Source organism: Colletes latitarsis, chromosome 8, assembly GCF_051014445.1.
Source record: "Colletes latitarsis isolate SP2378_abdomen chromosome 8, iyColLati1, whole genome shotgun sequence".
In the NCBI taxonomy this organism is placed as follows: domain Eukaryota; kingdom Metazoa; phylum Arthropoda; class Insecta; order Hymenoptera; family Colletidae; genus Colletes; species Colletes latitarsis.
In genome coordinates this window covers 26,765,190-26,787,954 of record NC_135141.1, presented here as the reverse complement: position 1 = coordinate 26,787,954, position 22,765 = coordinate 26,765,190, and the positions used below count along the sequence as shown (strand labels likewise).

Here is a 22,765-nt window from a genome sequence, read left to right as displayed (position 1 = left end):
TTGGCAATCCATAGCCCATCTATTAACCACGTATCCTTTTTTTCAGAAACCAACACGGAGAAAGTGTCGATTCGACGCTGATTTAAAGCTTTCTTTTGCAAACGTTTACGTTTTATCGTAGTGCGACGAACTTTCGAACATTCTTGTCGATTATCAGTCGCGGTGCATGATGAAGGTTCCGTGGCCACGGGCCTGGGCACGCTATTAGTTTACCTTGGGACACGGTTTTATTGCATCTTTAATCGAGTTAGCCGAACGAAGGGCGCCGGAATATAATTATAATGTACAAGTAAATATACTTTGGGTGTAACAATAAGTGAACCGTCGTGGGAGCATGCGCGATATCGGCTTTTCACGAGAAACCCGGTGGTGAGTTCATCGAGGGATGGATCTCGCAGAACTTGTTGTGCACCTTGACGCGACGTTTTCAGCTCAAGTGGCTATCAATGAACGCGTTAGAACGCGCGAGATAAAAATATTTACGGTAACAAATAGTCTTTGATCGTGGTACATCTTCTATGTGACTTTTAAATCGCGTTTACGATTTTCTATAATAAATAGTTCGATAATCGCTATGTTGACGGGAGTTTTGAAAGGGTACGTTTTTAAAACGAACAGACCGACGAAGTTTCGATAGTTTGTATCGTGGATCTACGCTTGTAATCTTCGCGTTGCAGTGAAAATTTTAGTCGTCGGTGTTATAAATTCGTAACGCATTCGTAATTCTTTTTAGAACACTTTTGTCCTGCGAGAATGGAAACTCTACGTGGAACAGCGTCGTTGACGCGAACAAAAACGTTCTCCAGGAGACCACGCCTTTGCTGAGAATTATTTACAGAATAATAATGCCGAGTATCGTGGCCAGCGGTATGGTCGGCAATATTTTGATACTCATAGTGTTGTCCACACCTATGTTTCGCGGAATCGCGTATTTGTATCTCAGAGGAGTTGCAATGGCGCACATCGGGGTACTGGTGTCTTGGATACCGATATGTGCGTACCCGTAACAGATTTATAAATAAAAAAAAATTAACGATACAAATCGTAATTGAATCTATCTTATTTCAGTTGTCAGACTGGGACACGGGATGAAAAATAATTATCCGTCCGTATTCTATCACGCCCATTTGGAGTTAGTCGCTGTTAACACATTCTCCATCGCAAGCATTTTAGTAATGACCTGTTTAATCGTGGATCGATACATTTTCATTTTTTTCCCGGCTCGTATCCGCGGTAGAAACGCGCGCAAGAATGTCCGCTCCTCCATCCTGTGCTCGTTCATTCTCGGATTCGCGGTACATTTTTTTAAACGATCTTGTCCTTCTTTACGTGAAGCAACACCCTAATTACGATCGTGATTTGACCTATAGGTAAGCGCTCCGCTGACTGGAATGAGAATGGTGTACGAACAGCAAGGGAGTACATCTATTCTCTTCGCGTTGCGCGAAAATACTGCGATCACGCGGAACGCGCTCTGGAACGCATACATCTGGATCATGGAAATCGTGGTGCGCCTCTGTCCGACGATGATCCTCCTTTTCTTAAACACCGTCGTTATCAGAAGGTTTCTGCACCTAAACGCAAAGAAAAGAGAATTTCAATTGGTCTCGGAGAAGTACCGTACCGCGAACGTTCCTGAAACGTCTCTGCTCACGCGTAACCGAGGATACAGGTAGAGTATACTTCGCGGATGTAAACGTAATGAACCGTCAACCTTCGTACTACGTCCTTAATGCTACGAAAATACAAAAAAGAACAACCCTGTAAACTCATTACGAACAGTATGAGTAACGAGCAAAATTTTCTTCGAATTACAGGCTAGAAAATAATTATCCGAATAACGCGCAACCCCGTTGGATGTTAATAGCCGTTGCATGTACTTGGGTAATCATTCTTATCGCCTGTAAATCATTTTTCAGAGAAGAACAACACCTGGCCACATTGATGTCGGTCATGGCGGTGTGCTTTATTGTGTCGATGATACCATCAACACTTGTTCCATTATTATATCATAACTGCGAGAGCACGGATGTTGGTTATTACTTATTTCAAGCATTCGCAGCTGTCATTGAGCTATGCAACTTTGCCATTTACATTGTCGTGTATTTTTCCTGCAGTAGAGAATTTCGGGAAGAATTTGTCAAGATTCTTCAGGTAAAAGACGCGAATTGAAATAACTAAAACAAAATGGGGGACAGCATTTTTTAATGGGGTTGTCCGATTTTAAAATATAGAACAAATGTGGGAAAGACATGGAAGAAGATATTGAGCGACCAATCGGGGAAATCGAAGACTATAGTCGACACGGTACAACGGTGCGATTAACACCTGAACAAACAAAATTAAATTCACCTGGTTCTGCCAGTAAACTGAATCCCATGGAAGAAGATAAAGAATCGGAATTATTAAATGCCTCCGATATCATTTAACTATTGTACGATTAAATTGCGAATAAAACAGTCCAATCACGACAAATGTATTATTTAAATACACTCAAATGTAATTATGTACCACACATTAAGTCATAGTATACGGTCGAAATTAAATTATCCTCTATATGGAATGAAAGCTGTGTAATAAAACTTTGTTACTTGTTTATGACGTAAGGTACATGATTATGTCGTTTCTCAAATTTCTTACGGTTTATTATATTTGTATGAAGTTTAAGTTAGAATTATTCAAATAGCATAGTTTTAAAATTAATAATTAGTGTCTATGAATATCGATGCAATACCTATTTTCGTATCTATCAACGTTCCTATAATAATGATCCTACATAGCTAGGTGACACTACTAGTCGCAGACACACATCATTAGGGGCAACGTATAACCTAAACTGTCAACTGCAAGTATTTAGAATACATTGAATGTGAACTTTCTTTAATTATGTATAAAGTTTTAATTTAATAGCCTTTTTATCAATGTAGTTCATTGGTGAAATAATTCGGTATGTTTCAACAGATTTAAATAGATATCGGGAGAAGAAATTCGGAATTAATGTTAGAGTTATTCGAGCAAACAATTATTCATAGATTTATATTTTGTATCTAACGTTTATAATTATTAAGCAAATTATTACAACTTTACAGACAATCCGCAATTATGTTTGAGTTACCAACAGAATTAACAACTAAGCCATTGGCTCTTATTGGCATGACTGGCTTAGATATTACAAATTCTGTCCATCGTTCAATTTGGGATGCATTCAGTAATAATCGTAGGGTGGAAGCCTCGGCTATTCAGTTTAAGTTACTTAATCTTACACATGAATTTCCTACAGTAAAGCCAAAAGTACACAATATTAAGCAATTGTAAAGTATTGGAATATTAATTGAATATTTTTTGAATATCAATTTTGTTGTATTTTAGCGTAACTCGTATGAATGGTATATACCCAAAGGAATATTAAAACGAAATTGGATGAATAAATACCTTAATGAAATTCCAGCAGTTGTTGTTGTGTTCTATGATTTAGATTGGAATGATCCACAATGGAACGAAAAAAAATTAGAATGTGCTTCTAGAGTACAAACACTTAGGTAAAAATTGCATAGAATAGTTTTTTTATTACATACTAAATGTTATTGCAATAGCTATTTTTAATTACTTGTTGCCTTAGAAATGCTTTGGAAGGCAGAAGTACAAAAATAGCTGTTGTACTCATACAGCATGGTACACAACCACCACCAGGTTCTGAAGATGCTTTAGCAACTGAACGTGGTACAGCTGTTTGTGGAGCATGTGAACTACCTCCAAAATTATTATATGTTTTACCACATGGAAATCATTTATTAGGGTACACATCTAGGTAATTTACAAATTAATTGTAATTTTGTTATTTGATCATATACCCCATTTATTTATATCATATTGCAGACTAGAAAATGCATTATATGATTTAGCACAAAGCTTTTATTATCATGAGTATCATATTGTCAAAGGACACAGAGATCAACTTAATAAAACTGTACATCAACATCTATTTGTACGCCATCAGTTTAAGATGGCATTCTTAAATGAACTTAAACAAGATCAACCTGTGGCTAAAAGGTTTTGTATAAGTTACAGTTAAATTTAATAACCTTAACTAAAATGAAATCATTTTGCAGACACTATGAGCAAGCATATAGTAATTTGTTGGACATAAAAATGACAGATACAAATGCAATGGAAGTTAAAACAATTGCCAGCTTTATAAATTATAAATTATGTAAAATAATGTTCAATTTAAATATTCCAAAAGGAGCTATATCACAATTTAGGCTTTATACTGACAGGTCAGAAAAATAAACTATAAAATGTGTTAATAAATAATTATTATAGTAATAACATAAAATTGGTTGTGTAGATTCAAAATGAGAACTGGTCTAAAGGAACTTATATTTGAACATCATGCATGGATGTGCAGTCAATTTTCTACTTTTGCAGAATTATTTGATTATGCTATTCGACAGGGACTTCCTGCTGTTCAAACTCAGCACCCTGGATATTACTTTCAATCAGCAGCTCATCATGCAGGCTTGAGACAAACAGCTTGCAAAGAACTTTGCCAGGTATAAGAGTTAAGATATTTAGTGAACAGAATTTTATTGTATAACTTTTAAACATAATGGCATATGTATTATTTGTTATTTTAGAATATTAATAGTTATCCAGAACCAGATCCATTAGCTGGAGAGGACAAACTTGAGTTTTATGGCCAACGACCATGGCGTCCGGGAAAATTAAGCGCGGAACCGACAGACCCAGTGAAAGAAGCCATTGCTGTACAGGCTTTACAATACAAAGAAAAATATACAGTTAATCATTCCGTAAGATGTACTTGTATTCGTTTTATATTCAATTTTCAATGGTTGAGTATTATATGTGTATACATAATTAATAACGTACTTTCAGAAAATAATCATTGGCCTGTTAGGAAATGCAATTTCGCAATTCAAGGTATATAGATGTCCAAGAATGAGAAGAGTATTAGGTATAATACATTTATTTACAATTTTTTTTTATAAATCATGTGTAATAAAATAAGTCGTGTTTCAGTGGTACAAATGGCCGAGGAATATTATAATTCGAAGGATTATGGGAAAGCTCTCACGTAAGTTAGAATTGAATTATTATTATAAAGTAACAAGAATATTTGAAAACTACTTGTTAGCCAAAAAATTGATCCTAACATTATTCCCTCTAGACTATTTTCATAACTTAACATCAAAATCATAAAATTTGATTGACCAGATTATTAATACACATGTTGTGGGAATATCACGACGAACGATGGCCCGTCTTAATCACAAATATCTTAAAGAATGCTTTGCGAGCGGCTTACCTATCCACAAGTATTGAAGACTACATCACATTAGCATTTGAAGCACTGGGACCCTCCACCACATTTTCAGAAGATTACAAAGTTGCTATTTATAATAACATTATTAATATTCTTCATGTAAGTTTTACGTGTTTCAAAACGTTATATGCATTAGTGATCGATGATTAATTAAAATATTTATATAAAATAATAGAAGAAACCACCAAATCCGGAGTCCGATTTACCGGATGATGTGAAACATTCTGCATTAGATCAGTGGGTAATCAACCTTAATCAGACAGAACCAATTGTATTTACAATTGATGATAATAATATGAGTTCATTCGTAGAAGTTAAAGCACGATTTTTGCAAGCAAAGTATGCTGTTGATTCTACAGTAAGCGTGGAAGTCATTGTCAGGTAATTTAATTTTTGTTTATGTAACATTTAAATAAATAGAAGGAAACATGATTTTTAGTACGATTTAATATTGCACTTACAGAAATTCGTACAGTAATACTATAGAATTTTCTAAAGTGTCAATAACAATTGGCAGTCCAGGCTATAGTTCAGAATTCACTGTCACCGATGCTAAAAGTAGTAATCTTATTTTTAATGCAAAAGAAACAAAAAAATTTTTGTACCAATTTCAAGCAACACAACAAAACGATGGTAGCGAGATACGCATTACCACTATTTCGTTATACATGGGTAACGATACCGTTTGTAGTATTGTTTTGAGATTTTATGCTATAGGACGGGAAACAAATTTTTTGAGTCGATTGTATCCTGAGATACAGCAACTTCGGTACGTTTAAAACGAAATATTTATAAATGTCTCTTTAAAAAAATGATGCATCTTATATTTATAATAGTAGAGGAGAATTTGAAACGATACAACCATTAGTCAATGCGAAAATAAAACAAGAAGAATCTAGTCTGAATATAAGTGCAGTATCCAACAGCCCAGCACTTTTAGGAGAGTGGCTTCCGATTAAAATATCTGTTACTGCAAACGAAAATATATCATCAGCATTCTTAACCGTGTCACTTGTATCTGATGGAGCAAATGAACAATCAAGTATGTTCATGATATTGAAAGATAATTATTATAAAATTGATTAAAATTAACTGTACCTGCTTGTTTTAACTTCACTAACTTTTAGCGGAATTAAGTTTAACCATGCTTAACAAACAATCGTTAATATCGATACCAATCGATCATTTAGCAAAGGATTGCAGTATCGATCAAACTATATACTTAAGAGCCCATAAAGTTGGCGACAGAAATATTCACATAAAGGTAATTATAACTTTATTTTTTAAATATTTAAATAGAAAACACGGTATACGTAATTTCAAAATTATAGGTTGAATACCCGAAGTCCGAACAAATAAAAGGAATTAAAGAATTAACATATTCATTGTCAGTTACAAAACCATTTGAAGTATCAACATTATTTTACACTGCACTTTTTGAACCACTGACAAAAGGTTTCATTAACGAACCATTTATAATAATGCCTCACATTTCTTGCGTCTCTCCATGGCCTATAAATATTATTAGTACTTCTGTAGAGTTGGTAAATAATACTATCATTGTTTATTATTAAACTTTATTTCATTATAATAACATTATATTCATAATTGCACAGGGTGACTCTATAGAAAGAGAAAATCAAGATCAATCAGCTTCCACTTTAGCTGGTATTACACTTTCTGAAGGTGAAACAGGTACAGATTCGTACTGTTTGATACCCAAAGGTGGTGGCGAGCAACCTATCAGCACGGGAGTGTACACGATTAAATGGAAACGGTGAATAACAAATTATGCGAAACTGTAATATCGTGATGTGTTTTAATAACGTAATATGCCATTTTAGAGCAACCGATGATAACGCGTTAGAAACTAGTAGCAGTGTAACTTTAGCTCCTTTATGGGTTGAAGATGCAGTGATTGGATTAGAAGCTAAATTGCCTGCCCATGGTTGGGTTCGTACACCGTTGCTTGTATCATACTTTATAAAAAATCATTCCGATTATATGATTACATTGCGATTGACCATGGAAGCCAGCGATGCGTTTATGTTTGCTGGACACAAACAAGTAAATAGTAATTTGAGAATATGTATACAAACCTGCAATATGATAATTAATTTAACCATTTGCGATTCGATCGATAGGTCGATATTTACATACTTCCGAAAAACGAAAAAAAAGTCGAATGGATATTACGACCATTGGTGGCTGGTTTTGTGCAACTTCCCAGTTTATCTTTAACAGTTCCCGCTGGTAATAATTTTGTCACTTGTTATATATTTTTGATATTTATATTTTCGATTTTAATTTAATTTTCATACCACGTGCAGATGAAGAACATAAATTGAGTAAAGCACGACTTTCGGAAGTGATAGAACGATCGATACCGAGTCACATATACATTCTGGTAAATATGATTTTATTATACATCGAATACAGAGATATTACAATTAATATGTTACATTTTTTTTGTAGCCAACATCGCAAACCTTAGAAGAATGAATAAAGTAGAAAGAAAATATTGAAATTTTAATGACTTCTATTAAAATGTATTATTGAAACGTAGATACATATTGCACATAAATCATAAATACAAAAACATTTCATACTTAGGATTATGAATGTCAGTCTGTTGAATATAATTTATTTAAGTTACTTGTAAAGCATAATAAAAACAAAATTCCTTTATATCCTTCAAAGTATTTTTATCTCCGTTGTTTGTGTGTGTGTGTACTCATTTACTCGATGCGGGCGTCGTGATCGATTACGTCGTCACATGCACCATATTTCTATAGAAACCAGTCGCAATACGCAATGGACATATGCATGTATACGTTTGCTACATCGTTTTGAACCTGTGGAAATTGAAAATTATGCAAAGATCTAACAAAGTAGTTTACTTGTGCACGTTAAAGGTCATAGATAATGACGACAACGATACAGGCCAATGATAATGGAGCACGCAAGGTTTCTTCAGAACACCTGCAACATGAGAAATATTTGGAACAATATTTGACGCCTATTTTTCGCATAAACCCACAAGAGTCTTTGGCCCGTAATCGAAAATTCATAAAGGTATGGTATTATTGAAGAAATTAATTCGGCACGTAGTAAAAACTGGACAAAAATTCGAAGTACCAAACGTTCACGTATATCGCGCATGATTAGAGACCCGGTTTTAAATTCTGCGAAGGAAACTTGCTTTCATTATTATAGTATTATGAACTGTTTTATTACGAAACATTATTATAACCAAACACGTCACATTAAAATCAATATTCTGAGAACAGGACCTGGAACTTGCTAAAGCTCGTTTAAGGACTTACGCAGCATACACGCCTACAGATCGAGAATTACAACAGCGCGCAGCTGAATATCGTAAACATCTTCAAAAATATAATCGAAAGTCCGTTTCTTCGTAACATCGAGTCGATTTCATCTCAGGGGCCGAAGTACATTCTTTCTCAATCTGATAACTCGAGCCGAACGAACAAACTTTCAATTGAAAAGTTTGTTGATCGTTAGGATCGATGGATCAGACTGATAATTCAAACGGTGAAATTAAACTGGGCATAAAGCGAATAATGTCCACAAATAAAATGTTTTAAGTACATAAATTAGACGAAATCAAAATAAAATATTTGATCTTGATAGTTACGTAATTTTATACAATAAAGAAAAATTATATACTTACGATGTATCGATGACGAATTCGATATTATATAGAACCAATAGTTTGTACAGGAATACTAAAGGAGAACGTGTAGGCAACTGCAGTCAGTATTCACCTGTCGTAATGGAATATTCACGTTCGTTCCTACGTGTGACGGCATTATCGTCGCTCGTAATTACTGACACAGAGAATGTGTATGTACGATAGGATAAGTTCGTTTCAGAAATTACCTGATAACGACCTAAACCAATAATTCGACAAAAAGCTCAGTATAATACTGCCGCGTTAAATTCCATCCACGAGTTGGAATTTAGGTTTCAACCTTCGCAAATGCGTTGCAATAAATTGTTATTATACGCGTATGGTTATAATAAAGAAAATTGAGATATTTGCAACAATTATATTCGTACAATAGCCGCTACTTAGCCGATATTTAGTTTGCTAAATCGCGTTTCGAGTGCTTGAAATTTACGAAATGTTTTATGCGAACGGTTGCTACTTGAACTTTCGCTCACCTGCTTCTCGATAAGGCATAAACATACGGTATAAATCTATCTCCCCCGATCGTTCTATACCGATTAAAAATTTAAGAAGAACTGACACGTAATAGCTACGACGGATAAGGTCTCGGTACATAATTTTATTTCGTTTCTACGTGGCACCGTTCCCGTCAGCTGAGTAAATGAATTGACATCGGGAACTTCATAGTTTGACCATTGTATGCGGCTCAGAAACATCTGTATCAATAACTTCATTATTTCGCACACGACGTTTCTTTTGTATCTTCATCCTAGGAGCAACGCAGTTTATCGTAATTCTTGAGAATGTTACAATCGGTAATTAAAGTAGATTTTTTTAAACGTGGGGAATGAAATAACGACACAACCGTTCAATTGTTTCGCTACAATAATTTATTGTAATAAATTACAAAGAATAGTTTTCTTTAAATACATTACATTGACATGTGGCAACTACCGCGGAATACAATATTTAAAAATATTTTAAGGAAGAGAAGTTACAACTAAGGAATGAAACGAAATGATAACGTGTATCGCTTCGAAGTAATTTATCGTCGACTTACGCGTGGAAGCACAAACCGGTATAAGTTGTCGACTAAACGTAATACATTAAAAAAAAATACTGAATTATTATTTGTAATAACAGCAACATTAATTGTCCTTGTACTTTTTATTTTTAACGTATGACGCATGTTCAAATAAACGGGGGAAAAAAGAAAATTGAATATTACCTGTAATGTTATTTTTCTCTTTGACATGAATATTAATTATCTGCGCGATTAAAAACTGAACAATGTTAGACTCATTATATTTTTAAATATAGAAACATTTCGTCATTTTATTAATACTTGTAGAAAGTTGTATACTTTAAATAAATAATGCTGTGCGTTCAATTCACGTATTAAATATTTCATTAAAATTCGTTGTTCTTTTGCTAAATTAAATTCATCGATGTAAACCATAAGGTATCTTTATGAATGTAAAATCATGTACTTAATACATACATTAAATTCCATACATAATATACCTGCACATAAATTATTTTTAAATTTCACAATTGCTATCTAGTTTTATGGTTTACATCTACAATGCTTCAATGTTCAGAACTTATAAATTTGGTAATTAAGGGTGCTACCCTTTCAGGATTATTTAAGTGTACATGATGAGTTCCTTCCACTTTATGATATTCAAATCTTTTTGCACCTATTTTTATATGATCTAGAATTTCATTATAATTTTCGGGTCGATCGTATTTCAATCCGTTACTAGCACGAATATTAAGATAAGCACATTTTATTTTGTCAGCATAGGCAAGCAACAAATCCATGGAAGGCATACTTAATAAAGAAACCTAAAGAAATTGAATACGAATACATTAATGTATAGATACCGTAGATTTTATGAAATTAGTTGTGAAGTGATGATAGACTTGTTACCTTTAATCGTGCATCGCGTGAAAAACAGTACCGCTTAGGCTCACCACTGGGCCGCGTACCACGTTTCATTAGTATTGCTGCACTTTCTTTAGTTATAGAGCCTTGATAAGCATCTTCTACTATTTGAAGCGCTTCATCGTACGTGTAGGATGGAACACTATCAAATTCTAGTCTTTCATATTTCAAAAACCTATCAACTGTAACGCCAGTCACGCCAGCATTTTCCGTTATATTTTTTACACTGGGGCCTGCAATATCTATACTAATCAGGAACTCTACTTCGTCAGGATACGATGCAGCATATAAAAATGATATTGCTCCTCCTAAGGAATGTCCAAGTAGTTTCGCCTGTATCAACAGTAAATAATTATGTAGTAACGTGTACAAAATTGAAAAGCGAGTAAGAAAGTGAACATCATAAATTTCAACATTGTTATATGTTAATTTTCGAATACAAATAAACGTGAATTTATGAGTACATGCATTTATAGAGATGTGTGTTATATGTTTAGTCACATCAAACACTTCTTTTTGTGTTGTGCAATGACATAGCACAAACAGATCATGAAAATTTTTAAGGATGACTGTTACACTTATGTAGTTGTGGAGTGGTAGAATTAATCCACTCGCTAACCTTGCTCCAACTGAAATGTTTCATAATTCTACGCAGTAGAGTAATACCATCCCAGTAAACATAATAGTAATGGCCCTTTGGATAATGAGAAGATAAACCATGTCCAGGCATATCCACACAAAGTACAGAAATGTCATCAGGTAATAAAGGAATCAAAGTGTCAAAACTGCCAGCATTATCTTGACGTCCATGCAATGCCATTATTGGTTGGATCCCCTTGGGACCCCACCATTTGCCTGCAGGTAAGTTTCAATTACATCATGATGAAATTATTATTTTAAGGCAAGGATTTTATCATTCTACGTGTCGACATTAATATTTATAATTCCCCAAAGTAAATGTCTTTGAAAGAGATTTTCGGAATGAAACGAAGTTGCAGCCAAATTTCAAAATTTTGTTATCTTTTTCAAGGCTTATCTGTAATCTATAGTTATACAACGATATTAAGTGAATGATGTATATAATTTTAAATTACATCATGTGTACCAACGACGATTAATGATTTAAAAATATAATATAAGCCTGTAACAGTCAACCTTGCTTAGGACAATTTTTAAAAGTTTCTCAAACTAAAAAAATTATAATAAAGCATAATTACTATAAAATTTATAAGTAAGCAAAATGTAATTAGTAAGTTATTAAAATTCGAAATTAAATGTTATAATAGTAAGCAAATGTTTAAATAACAAAAAAATCAGATTAACAATATAGTACAAATTATAATACAAATTGCACTGTAAAATTAAGAAATATATTTTTTCGGACAAATTAAACAGATAAAATAATCGTTGTATAACTTTTGTTTGCTGGCTAACCTTCGTCCACTTGTAATATTTAACAATTCTACGTAGTGAGAGAAGCCCATCCCACAATACATGATAGAATTGTCCAATAGGAAAGTGGGAAGAATGACCGTGGCCAGGTAGATCTAAGGCTAAAACAGCTACATCTGATGGCAATAACGCGATCAATGTATCAAAAGTTCCACAATTATCTTGCCAGCCATGTAGTGCCACTATGGGTTGTTGATCCATTGGTCCCCACCATTTGCCTAAATTTATTATTATTGTACTACTATATTTATTTTACTACTTTCTTAAGACACAATTTGAACCAACATTTCATTATGTCTTTTGGAAACAAAAAAAAAGAATGAAAAAATGAATGAAACATTTACTGACCACTTAAGTGACCCCATGGTACAGGTATTTGAATTTCTTCCACACCTAAAAACCAAAGACATTATTATTAATCATTGCAGCAACGATTAATTGGAAATAATTATCATGAAAATATTTTTAAAATAACATGTTGCTAACTTACTATGTGTCTTGTTCTGGTTATTAATACTCATCTTGTTGAAGCAGGAATACTGACAATGGTTATAAATTAGGATATATTCTTTTTATATTACTTAACACTTAACTCCACTTTTTCTCACTATATTGGAAATTTCGTTAAGTATATTGATACAGAGTAATTATTACCTTTAAACGAAGTACATAAATAAACAACTAGTTATTAGGTCAATTGAAGTTTACATAACTGCATATTTAGGAAATTTATTGTATAATCATCATACCTTGCACAAAAGTGACAATACTGTATCACTAGTTTTTCTTTTTCCAACAATTAAATTGTTATAGCACCACGTGCGTCTAATACTTTTCTATCGTGTACTTTTACTGTTGAATCCAACATATATATATTTCACGAATTTCTTTTACCATAATGTACATTCGAAGCATTTCCCGAGAGTGTTAAGAAAGTTCATTCATATCTATGAACGCGCATAAGGAAATTGCTTAGTCACTATTAGCTCTTTTTTAGAAGGAAATTTGTCATTAGTTATCGATAGCAAATTGATTAGATAACCTTGTCCAAAAGATAAATTCGTAAAAGATTTGTTACTTTTCAACTTGAGAGTTGAGACTAATGACACACTTTAAGGCGCACGTACATACCTATTCTCTATGTACCGTTTTTTGGATTACGGTACTATCTATAATGCTCACGTTGTCAAATTTTGGTGCACCGAAGGTGCTCTCTCACACTATGCTAGATCACGCGTACGTGAGCTCGTACAGTTTCGGAAAGTAGACAAAGGCAAACTGATACATGCTCTCTTTGTCGATTCTCCGAAGCTACCGAAGCTACCGAACGCTACTGACCACTGCAGGTATTTCTGATAATGTATAACGATTAATACTTACTACTGCATGCCCCTACAAGTCTTTGCTTGCCTTTGCAGGTTTCTGCATGCCTGTGCATGCCTTTGCTGGCCTCTGCTGAACACTGCTGATCACCCCTGATGCTTCTGACATCGTAAAACTATTACTACATGCTACTGTTCGCCCCTGCTGATCTCTGCTTGCCACTGTTGGCCTCTGCTGACCACCGCTTATATTTTTGGCAACGTACAACGATTACTACTGACTTCTGCTAACCTCTGTTGGTCTTTGCTGATCTCTGCCAGCGTGTGCTCGTCTCTGCTGAACGCTACTGACCACTGCAGGTATTTCTGATAATGTATAACGATTAATACTTACTACTGCATGCCCCTACAAGTCTCTGCTTGCCTTTGCAGGTTTCTGCTTGCCTGTGCATGCCTTTGCTAGCCTCTGCTGAACATTCCTGACCATCCCTGATGCTTCTGACATCGTATAACAATTACTACATGCTACTGTTCGCCCCTGCTGATCTCTGCTTGCCACTGCATGCCTCTGCTCGTCTCTGCTGACCGCTGCTGACCACCTCTGATGCTTCTGACAACATATAACGATTACAACTTGCTACTGTCAGCCTCTCCCAACCTCTGCTGGCTTCTGCTGACCACCCCTGATGCTTCTGGCAACGTATAACGATTACAACTTGCTACTGTCAGCCTCTCCCAGCCTCTGCTGACCTCTGCTGACCTCTGCTGACCACCCCTGATGCTTCTGGCAACGTACAACGATTACAACTTGCTACTGCTTGCCCCTGCTAGTCTCTGCATGCCTCTGCATCCCTCTGCTGACCTCTGCTGGCCCCTGCTGACCACGCTGACCTTTGTTAACAACTTCTAGCATGATGTACATGTATTAAAACCTTGTATAATGTAAATCTATGACAATAAATGATATAATTTCAAAGAATTCTATGTGTTCTCATCACTTTTACCTTTCTTTTCCTCTCCCCATTATTCCCTTAGTTATAAGAAACCGTTTCTCTACTTAAAACTGGAATTCTAAAGTGCCCGAAGCGTTTTCTGAAATGCCGGTGACCTTGACCCACTTTCGAAACTGGGTCAAGGCCAAATCCTGATTCCCAAAGCGCCCGGAATTTTTCTAAGATTCGATGGCCTTGACCTACTTTCGAAATTGGGTCAAGGACATTCGGATTTCCAAGTCGGCCGGAAGATTTCTGAAATTTCGAATGGCCTTGACCCACTTTCGAAATTGGGTCAAGGCCATCCGGATTTTCGAAGCGCCCGGAATTTTTCTAAGATTCGAATGGCCTTGACCCACTTTCGAAATTGGGTCAAGGCCATCCAGATTTCCAAGCCGGCCGGAAGATTTCTGAAATTTCGAATGGCCTTGACCCACTTTCGAAATTGGGTCAAGGCCATCCGGATTTTCGAAGCGCCCGGAATTTTTCTAAGATTCGAATGGCCTTGACCCACTTTCGAAACTGGGCCAAGGTCAAGGTCAAATTCGGATTTCCAAAGTTCCCGGAACATTTCTAAAATGCTGGTGAATTTGCGAAGAAGGTGGTACGCATCTTATAGGTAAGAGAATGATTTGGAGAGGAAAGGGACAGTAAAAAATGATGAGAACACATTGAATACTTTGAAATTATATCATTTATTGCCATAGATTTACATTATACAAAACTTTAATACATATAAACATATTATATTATATTACATCATGTGACAAGTTGTCAGCAACGGTCAGCAGTGGTCAGCGATGGTCAGCTAACGTCGGGAGATGTTGGCAGAGGCCAGCTTAGGTCGGGAGATGCTGGTTGAGGTCAGCAGAGGGTGGCAGTAGCCAGTAGTAATCGTTATACGTTGTCAGAAATATAAGCGGTGGTCAGCAGTGGCCAGCAGCGGTCAGCAGAGGCAAACGGAGGCCAGCAGAGGCATGCAGAGGCAAGTAGAGTCCAGCAGGGGCAAGCAGTAACAAGTAGTAATCGTTATACGTTGTCGGAAGCATCAGGGGTGGTCAGCTGTGGTCAGCAGAGGCTAGCAGTGGCAAGCAGTGGTAAGCAGAGTCCAGCAGGGGCAGGCAGTAGCAAGTTGTAATCGTTATACGTTGTCAGAAGTATCAGGAGTGGTCAGTAGCGGTCAGCAGAGTCCAGCGGAGGCAGGCAGAAGTCAGTAGTAATCGTTATACGTTGTCAGAAATATAAGCGGTGGTCAGCAGGGGCCAGCAGAGGCTGGGAGAGGCTAACAGTAGCCAGTCGTAATCGTTATACGTTGTTAGAAGTAACAGGAGTGATCAGCAGCGGTCAGCAGAGGCCAGCGGAGGCTGGCAGACGTCAGTAGTAATCGTTATACGTTGTCAGAAATTCGAGGAGTGGTCAGCAGCGGTCAGCAGAGGCCAGTGGAGACCTGTTGACGGGAGGTCGGATATTAGTTGTTCAAGAGCGAGAAGGGAAGTGTGAGCCTTTCTCTCTCGACTCCCACGAATCGGTCCGAACTTACTTTAAGCAGCTTCGGTGAATCGAGAAAAAGGGCATGCGTCATTTTGCCTTTGTCGGGTTTCCGAAACTCCACGAGCTCACGTACGCGTGATCTGGCATGTGAGTAGTGCACCGGGTGCTGAATCTGGCATCTTTGGTCACACGTCGTCGTTAGGTTACAATGTTAGATAAACGAACATTGGCATTAATGATTGCGTGAAAAATTATCTGTAAACAGAATAAAGTTAATATATTGAGTAATTTAAACAATGGTTTGTCAAAAAGTGAATTATCCATCAAGAATGATAACCTCAAAATAAGTGTATACTGAAAGTAATACAAAAGATGCTTTATACTGATTAAAGTTTACAGGTCACTCAACTTGTGAAGCTGTATAATTTAAGTTGTAAGATTTTTGCTACTTTTAATTATAAATAGATGCTAATGATTTGTAATGTATTAACTTCAATTTCAAATTGTTTTAGGATGATTTTAATATAATCTAAGTATTGTAAGTATCACTGATATTTACATTGTTAAGATGGAAAATAAGGAACTCATAGTAAAAACTGTGATTCATGCTGGAACAAAGCCAAGCAATTTTGTACCTGGTACCAAAGTATGTATATTATAGATCCTGATTGAATTTCTGGAACCATTGTTTTATTTTATTTCTACATTTCTGTATTATGGTAAAACCTTGATTTAACCAATATTTAAACATGTTTAAACTTCTAGGTTGTTTTTCATTTTAAAACAACAAAATGCAATTCAGAGAGAACATTAATAGATGATAGCAGGGTTATGGGAAAGCCAATGGAGCTTGTTTTAGGTAAACAGTTCAAGCTTGAAGTATGGGAAGTTATTGTACAAAAGATGGCATTAAATGAAGTAGCGTGCTTCAAAGTTGATAAAAGTGTATGTTTGTAGTAATATGAAAATACAATGGGAAACTTAACATGTACTTTAATTGTACTTAACGTTTTAGCTAGTCACAGCATATCCTTTTGTGTCTAAAACTCTAAGAGAAGTTGGGAAACCACAGTCAGAAAAAAGGGCTCACCACTGTTGCGGTGTAACTTTACAGAACGAAGGAATTGGATACGATGATTTAAATGAACTCATTAAGTGTCCTCAAGATTTAGAATTTACAATTGGTAACCGATCTGAAATAGGCACAAGTTAGAGGAATAACAAAGTTTTATTCTTTACAAGTTATTCTGTTTTGTAGAACTTGTTCAAGTCATTTTACCAGATGAATATGATAAGGAATCTTGGCAAATGACTGAAGATGAGAAGCTAAAAAGTATTCCAGATATAAGGGAGAAAGGGAATGCATTGTTCAAAGAGAAAAATTATGAAGGTGCTTGTAACATATATGCAAAGGGCATTGGAATGTTAGAACAACTGATGCTCGCGTTAGTATTTCATATGTTTATACACTTTTCTAGTATTTATTGTCAATTATTGTATGTAATTTCCAGCGAGAAACCAAATGAAGAAGAGTGGCTAGTATTAAATCGATTGAAAACTCCGCTGTTACTGAATTACGCACAATGTAAACTGATTCAAAGAGAATATTATGCAGTCATAGAACACTGCACTTCAGTTCTCAAACATGATCCAGGTTTGTTATTCTATATATCTGTTTCGTTTCATCTGTCCTTAAACAAATTAATCACCAATAAATATAATATATTTAGACAATGTGAAAGCTTTATATAGAAGAGGCAAAGCATACATAGGCGCCTGGGATGAAGAAAACGCTATTAAAGATTTAAAAAGAGCTGCCAAATTGGACCCTGTATTACAGAATACAATCGAAAAAGAGTTACAAGCATTTTCTGTCGCCATCAAGGAAAAAGATCAAATAGAAAAAAACAAGTTATTGAAATTGTTTAAATGAACTGTGAGAATATATACGATGCTTCCGATGATTTTTATTTATGACCGTTTTGGAATTTGAATTCGACAACGCACAATATTTTTTGTACTTGTTAATATGTTTAAATAATTATAAAATTTCTCCTAAGTAAAATATGAATCTGATTCCTAATTAATGTACAAATTTAATATATAATACGATATATGTACATACTAACAGTAAATATATAAACAAAATAAAATAAATTAATTATTAATATCTAATTGAGTTCTTCAATCAGACCACTATACATTTATAATTACTTATAAACGATTACTGGAAGCGATTCTTATTTCAATATTGCGCTAAAAAGTGCATTAAAACAGTATCGCCATCTAACATCAGGGATTCGTACTATCCAGGGTACAGTTCCCCTCTCGCCCCCCACGAATTGGTGACAACGTATAGTATCGCCATCTAGTAACAGGATTCGAACTAAAAAATTCGTGCCAGGATCACAGAATACTATAAGAGGTATCCGGAGTACAGGTTCCCCCACTCCTCCTACTCCTGACACACACTACCTTGATTATTCATTAATAACTCTTTTTCCGTAAACAAAATATGAACTTTTAGAATCGAAGAATCTAGTATGGACCCTTGGCAACATTCAAGGGTACCTTTTCTAACCATGCCATGCGTTATTAAATAGTTATTAACAAATATAGAAAGTCGGAACATTTACGACTGTGTTACTGTCTACTTCAATCGATGAATTCTCAACTTTTTAATAGCAACACCTATATTTTGACTATTCAGGAACCAAGTAGACATCCCTGGCAACATTCAAGGACCGATTTTGCAACGCTCCTCGCTCTAATTAATTAGTTATTAGCGATAGTTCTCTAAGGTGTCGCGTTAAAAGGTTAGAAACAGTGTGCCGACTTCCGATATTCGTTAATAACTATTTAATAAGGCATGGAATGATTATAAAATGTATCCTTGAATCTTGCCAAGGGTTTATACTATATTCTTAAACCCTAAAAGTTCGTAACTTATTCCCAGGAAAGGCGTAATTAGTAAATTAAGGAGCACTAGTTTATTAAAACCGGTGAATTATTGATTTTTGACATGTGGCGCCAACTAGTGGTGGAAACAGTGTACTATGTATTTTTCTGTATTTAATGAACTACTGCTACTTAATTTACTAATTACGCCTTTCCTGGGAATAAGTTACGAACTTTTAGGGTTTAAGAATATAGTATAAACCCTTGGCAAGATTCAAGGATACATTTTATAACCATTCCATGCCTTATTAAATAGTTATTAACGAATATCGGAAGTCGGCACACTGTTTCTAACCTTTTAACGCGACACCTTAGGGAACTATCGCTAATAACTAATTAATTAGAGCGAGGAGCGTTGCAAAATCGGTCCTTGAATGTTGCCAGGGATGTCTACTTGGTTCCTGAATAGTCAAAATATAGGTGTTACTATTAAAAAGTTGAGAATTCATCGATTGAAGTAGACAGTAACACAGTCGTAAATGTTCCGACTTTCTATATTTGTTAATAACTATTTAATAACGCATGGCATGGTTAGAAAAGGTACCCTTGAATGTTGCCAAGGGTCCATACTAGATTCTTCGATTCTAAAAGTTCATATTTTGTTTACGGAAAAAGAGTTATTAATGAATAATCAAGGTAGTGTGTGTCAGGAGTAGGAGGAGTGGGGGAACCTGTACTCCGGATACCTCTTATATTATTCTGTGATCCTGGCACGAATTTTTTAGTTCGAATCCTGTTACTAGATGGCGATACTATACGTTGTCACCAATTCGTGGGGGGCGAGAGGGGAACTATACCCTGGATAGTACGAATCCCGTTCTTAGATGGCGATACTATACGTTGTCACCAATTCGTGGGGGGCGAGAGGGGACCTCAATTTTAACAGTACGATCCTTGATAGTATATGGCGATACTGTTTTAATGCATGTTTTAGCCGGTTTATGGATAATATGGCGTAATAAGAGTGTATGTATTTATTCGAATAATATTTAAAGTAGTCATAAGGGATTGTAAAACTTTAGAATTTATAAAAATTAGGGAATTAATGGGAAAGGTAGAGGAGGATGTAAGTGAAAAAGCATCGAATATATGTACTATGATTCTTTATTAATACAGGGTGTCCCGTAAATAGTGTAAGAGCCGGAAATGTGGGGTAGCTGAGACGATTCTGAACAACAATTTCCTTTGCAAAAATGTCGGATGGAGCTTCGTTTTTGAATTATTAACGAAAAACACTGACGAATCACGGCGCGCGCCTGCCGCGCGCTCAGGGCCGTCCGAACTAAGAGAGCCACCATGTCGGGTAGGTAGCAAGATGTGCATCGGAGATACGTCGAGGATCGAATACAAATAATTAAAAATACTACCACTGCAACTGTTACCTCTACGGATTGGATAAATCAGCCAGCTAAATCGAATTTATTAATTATTTGTATTCGTTGTTTCCAAGGAAGAAGGAATAAAATGTGGGAAGATGCTCTCGAAATTTTTAGGAAATTAATTCTTCGCACCTGAGTGACGCCTCTCGCCAGAGTGTGTTAAAATTAAAATAAGAATTATTTTCAGAAAATTAAAATAAATACGGTAAGAACCATTTGTAATCGTTTGTTATTAAAAACTGTACTGGAAAAGCAGACTGGATTTTTGCGTACCGAAACATTCAACGAATGCAAAGGCTTTAATAAAGAAATAATTGAAATTCGACTTACCCATTTACTAGCAAGTTGCTCTGCTGCGCCGACAATAAGGCCCGGTTAGTGCACTCCTGTCGATCACGGAAAGGTCGAAGACCCCAATAAAAATCAGCTGATGGGACGGCCCGGTCACTGCACCCGCTTCTTACCCCGAAAATGTAAAAGTGAAAAGTGCTAGTGATCGTGCTGTGAAGTGTTTTCGGGGTAAGAAGCGAGTGCAGTGACCGGGCCGTCCCATCAGCTGATTTTTATTGGGGTCTTCGACCTTTCCATGATTGACAGGGGTGCACTAATCGGCACTATTGCAACTTGCAAGTAAATGGGTAAGGCGAATTTCAATTATTTCTCTATTAACCCCTTGCATTCGTTGAATGTTTCGGTACGCACAAATCCAGTCTGCTTTTCCAGTACAGTTTTTAATAACAAACGATTACAAATGGTTCTTACCGTATTTATTTTAATTTTCTGAAAATAATTCTTATTTTAATTTTAACACACTCTGGCGAGAAGCGTCACTCAGGTGCGAAGAATTAATTTCCTAAAAATTCCGAGAGCATCTTCCCACATTTTATTCCTTCTTCCTTGGAAACAGCGAATACAAATAATTAATAAATTCGATTTAGCTGGCTGATTTATCCAATCCGCAGAGATAACAGTTGCAGTGGTAGTATTTTTAATTATTTGTATTCGATCCTCGACGTATCTCCGATGCACATCTTGCTACCTACCCGACACGGTGGCTCTCTTAGTTCGGACGGCCCTGAGCGCGCGGCAGGCGCGCGCCGTGATTCGTCAGTGTTTTTCGTTAATAATTCAAAAACGAAGCTCCATCCGACATTTTTGCAAAGGAAATTGTTGTTCAGAATCGTCTCAGCTACCCCACATTTCCGGCTCTTACACTATTTACGGGACACCCTGTATAAATTTTGACAACCTGCTTTAAAACGTGTATTTCATCGTAATACTTTGCTTATAGTGCCTACTTACACGTGATCTGGCATAGTTTCTGACGAGTTCTTGGGCCAAGTACCTTGATTGAATGTCAAGAAAGTGTTGTGATTTTTCGTTAAAACGCAAGTTTTATAATACAAATTTAACAACCGTCTAGTGTATAGTGATTCAACGACAAAATGAATGCACCCCCGACCTTCGAATCATTTCTTCTGTACGAGGGAGAGAAAAAGTACGTATCGTAAATCAGTTAACCTACAATTTCGATGGTTTTATCATTAACACATTTATTATTTTCATGCGTTTGTTAGGATAATTAAGGAACAAGACACGAAGGTTCCCAATGCTGCGATCTTCACGGTTAACAAGGAAGATCATACTCTTGGAAATATGATTCGCAAGTAAGTTCAGTATTTCTTATATTTTGTACAAATATTACAAAAGTCTCAGCTCTACGTAGTCTGTGAATGTAACATATAAATGCATTTCAACAGTCTTTTTTATTGTTATTCAACAGCCAACTATTAAAGGATCCGCAAGTTCTGTTTGCTGGATATAAAGTTCCACATCCACTGGAACACAAATTTGTCATTAGAATCCAAACAACATCGGACTACACACCACACGAGGCCTTTATGCATGCAATTACTGATCTTATAGCTGAACTCTCGTTATTCGAAGAACGTTTCAAGGTAAAATATAAATATTGTTTTAGGTGAGTTACATTGCGTTGGAGTCTTTTATATTTTCAATATTTTTCAGGAGGCTATTAAGGAGAAAAAGGAAGGCTTGGATTAAATCACAGTTACTTTAATTGCCTGTAGCTTATAAACAATTATTGTAAATAAATTATTATATATAGTATTTTTGTATTACACAGGAGACCTGATTTATCTTAAAGCAATGACTGATACTTGTA

The 22,765-nt window shown here is 35.7% G+C and overlaps 6 protein-coding genes across 19 annotated transcripts in view; 5 read left to right on the top strand and 1 right to left on the bottom strand.

The window, feature by feature from the left end:
* The first annotated feature begins 55 nt into the window (after positions 1–55).
* LOC143344424 (putative G-protein coupled receptor B0563.6) lies at positions 56–2,475 on the top strand. 3 transcript variants are annotated; one of them, XM_076770470.1, is made up of 6 exons: positions 56–289; positions 734–993; positions 1,069–1,295; positions 1,371–1,672; positions 1,920–2,154; positions 2,235–2,475. In XM_076770470.1, the coding sequence occupies exons 1-6, from the start codon at positions 282–284 to the stop codon at positions 2,427–2,429; spliced, it is 1,227 nt and encodes a 408-aa protein (XP_076626585.1). In that variant the 5' UTR covers positions 56–281; the 3' UTR covers positions 2,430–2,475. The 3 variants fall into 3 exon arrangements, with proteins under 3 accessions (XP_076626585.1, XP_076626586.1, XP_076626583.1); XM_076770471.1 differs by lacking the exon at positions 56–289 and adding an exon at positions 315–369; XM_076770468.1 differs by lacking the exon at positions 56–289 and adding an exon at positions 394–597.
* Positions 2,476–2,770: 295 nt separating this feature from the next.
* On the top strand, positions 2,771–7,963 carry Gry (trafficking protein particle complex subunit 11 gry). Of its 3 annotated transcripts, none has more exons than XM_076770800.1 (21): positions 2,771–2,947; positions 3,090–3,291; positions 3,370–3,539; positions 3,620–3,808; positions 3,877–4,050; positions 4,110–4,277; positions 4,349–4,553; positions 4,638–4,811; positions 4,897–4,975; positions 5,041–5,095; positions 5,236–5,443; positions 5,520–5,725; positions 5,808–6,113; positions 6,184–6,386; positions 6,472–6,608; positions 6,676–6,888; positions 6,961–7,121; positions 7,189–7,411; positions 7,489–7,597; positions 7,675–7,751; positions 7,820–7,963. In XM_076770800.1, exons 2-21 carry the CDS (start codon positions 3,103–3,105, stop codon positions 7,844–7,846), a joined length of 3,273 nt encoding a protein of 1,090 aa, XP_076626915.1. In that variant the 5' UTR covers positions 2,771–2,947; positions 3,090–3,102; the 3' UTR covers positions 7,847–7,963. The 3 variants fall into 3 exon arrangements, with proteins under 3 accessions (XP_076626915.1, XP_076626913.1, XP_076626914.1); XM_076770798.1 differs by having other exon boundaries at positions 6,181–6,386; XM_076770799.1 differs by having other exon boundaries at positions 2,771–3,291; positions 6,181–6,386.
* A 306-nt stretch (positions 7,964–8,269) lies between these two features.
* LOC143344607 (uncharacterized) lies at positions 8,270–10,133 on the top strand. Its single transcript, XM_076770815.1, has 2 exons — positions 8,270–8,419; positions 8,635–10,133. Exons 1-2 carry the CDS (start codon positions 8,270–8,272, stop codon positions 8,764–8,766), a joined length of 282 nt encoding a protein of 93 aa, XP_076626930.1. The 3' UTR covers positions 8,767–10,133.
* The window catches only part of LOC143344604 (putative serine hydrolase), a 48,494-nt gene continuing 35,687 nt past the window's right edge, over positions 9,959–22,765 (bottom strand). The window contains exons 1-7 of one of the 7 annotated variants that reach the window (XM_076770810.1): positions 13,819–13,901; positions 13,188–13,385; positions 12,929–13,092; positions 12,787–12,831; positions 11,606–11,841; positions 10,972–11,319; positions 9,965–10,886 (exon numbers count right to left, since the gene is read on the bottom strand). In XM_076770810.1, the coding sequence (XP_076626925.1) occupies positions 10,629–10,886; positions 10,972–11,319; positions 11,606–11,841; positions 12,787–12,831; positions 12,929–12,959 (918 nt within the window). In that variant the 5' untranslated portion in view covers positions 12,960–13,092; positions 13,188–13,385; positions 13,819–13,901 and the 3' untranslated portion in view covers positions 9,965–10,628. Of the gene's footprint in view, positions 10,887–10,971; positions 11,320–11,605; positions 11,842–12,420; positions 12,657–12,786; positions 12,832–12,928; positions 13,093–13,187; positions 13,708–13,818; positions 13,902–22,765 lie in introns of those variants that run through there. The other 6 variants (XM_076770808.1, XM_076770809.1, XM_076770811.1 and 3 more) reach the window with 6 other exon arrangements.
* LOC143344603 (aryl-hydrocarbon-interacting protein-like 1) lies at positions 11,712–18,411 on the top strand. Of its 4 annotated transcripts, none has more exons than XM_076770806.1 (7): positions 11,712–11,847; positions 16,756–16,889; positions 17,009–17,188; positions 17,259–17,427; positions 17,502–17,688; positions 17,755–17,897; positions 17,974–18,411. In XM_076770806.1, the coding sequence occupies exons 2-7, from the start codon at positions 16,812–16,814 to the stop codon at positions 18,174–18,176; spliced, it is 960 nt and encodes a 319-aa protein (XP_076626921.1). In that variant the 5' UTR covers positions 11,712–11,847; positions 16,756–16,811; the 3' UTR covers positions 18,177–18,411. The 4 variants fall into 4 exon arrangements, with proteins under 4 accessions (XP_076626921.1, XP_076626918.1, XP_076626919.1 ...); XM_076770803.1 differs by lacking the exon at positions 11,712–11,847 and adding an exon at positions 16,229–16,676; XM_076770804.1 differs by lacking the exon at positions 11,712–11,847 and adding an exon at positions 16,230–16,654 and having other exon boundaries at positions 16,778–16,889.
* Positions 20,145–22,708, top strand: Rpb11 (DNA-directed RNA polymerase II subunit RPB11). Its single transcript, XM_076770814.1, has 5 exons — positions 20,145–20,271; positions 21,872–22,078; positions 22,158–22,247; positions 22,364–22,538; positions 22,609–22,708. Exons 2-5 carry the CDS (start codon positions 22,026–22,028, stop codon positions 22,642–22,644), a joined length of 354 nt encoding a protein of 117 aa, XP_076626929.1. The 5' UTR covers positions 20,145–20,271; positions 21,872–22,025; the 3' UTR covers positions 22,645–22,708.

Coding starts and splice junctions, on each gene's coding strand:
- LOC143344424 (XM_076770468.1), top strand. CDS start 575: ATGTTGACGGGAGTTTTGAAAGG. Junction 994..1,068: donor GGTGTCTTGGATACCGATAT/GTGCGTACCCGT, acceptor ATCTTATTTCAG/TTGTCAGACTGGGACACGGG. Junction 1,296..1,370: donor CGTTCATTCTCGGATTCGCG/GTACATTTTTTT, acceptor TTTGACCTATAG/GTAAGCGCTCCGCTGACTGG.
- Gry (XM_076770798.1), top strand. CDS start 3,103: ATGTTTGAGTTACCAACAGAATTAACAACTAAGCCATTGGCTCTTATT. Junction 4,554..4,637: donor CTTGCAAAGAACTTTGCCAG/GTATAAGAGTTA, acceptor TTGTTATTTTAG/AATATTAATAGTTATCCAGA. Junction 6,114..6,180: donor CCTGAGATACAGCAACTTCG/GTACGTTTAAAA, acceptor TATTTATAATAG/TAGAGGAGAATTTGAAACGA.
- LOC143344607 (XM_076770815.1), top strand. CDS start 8,270: ATGACGACAACGATACAGGCCAATGATAATGGAGCACGCAAGGTTTCT. Junction 8,420..8,634: donor GTAATCGAAAATTCATAAAG/GTATGGTATTAT, acceptor TTCTGAGAACAG/GACCTGGAACTTGCTAAAGC.
- LOC143344603 (XM_076770806.1), top strand. CDS start 16,812: ATGGAAAATAAGGAACTCATAGTAAAAACTGTGATTCATGCTGGAACA. Junction 17,189..17,258: donor GCTTCAAAGTTGATAAAAGT/GTATGTTTGTAG, acceptor TTAACGTTTTAG/CTAGTCACAGCATATCCTTT. Junction 17,689..17,754: donor TTAGAACAACTGATGCTCGC/GTTAGTATTTCA, acceptor TGTAATTTCCAG/CGAGAAACCAAATGAAGAAG.
- Rpb11 (XM_076770814.1), top strand. CDS start 22,026: ATGAATGCACCCCCGACCTTCGAATCATTTCTTCTGTACGAGGGAGAG. Junction 22,079..22,157: donor CTGTACGAGGGAGAGAAAAA/GTACGTATCGTA, acceptor TGCGTTTGTTAG/GATAATTAAGGAACAAGACA. Junction 22,539..22,608: donor TATTCGAAGAACGTTTCAAG/GTAAAATATAAA, acceptor AATATTTTTCAG/GAGGCTATTAAGGAGAAAAA.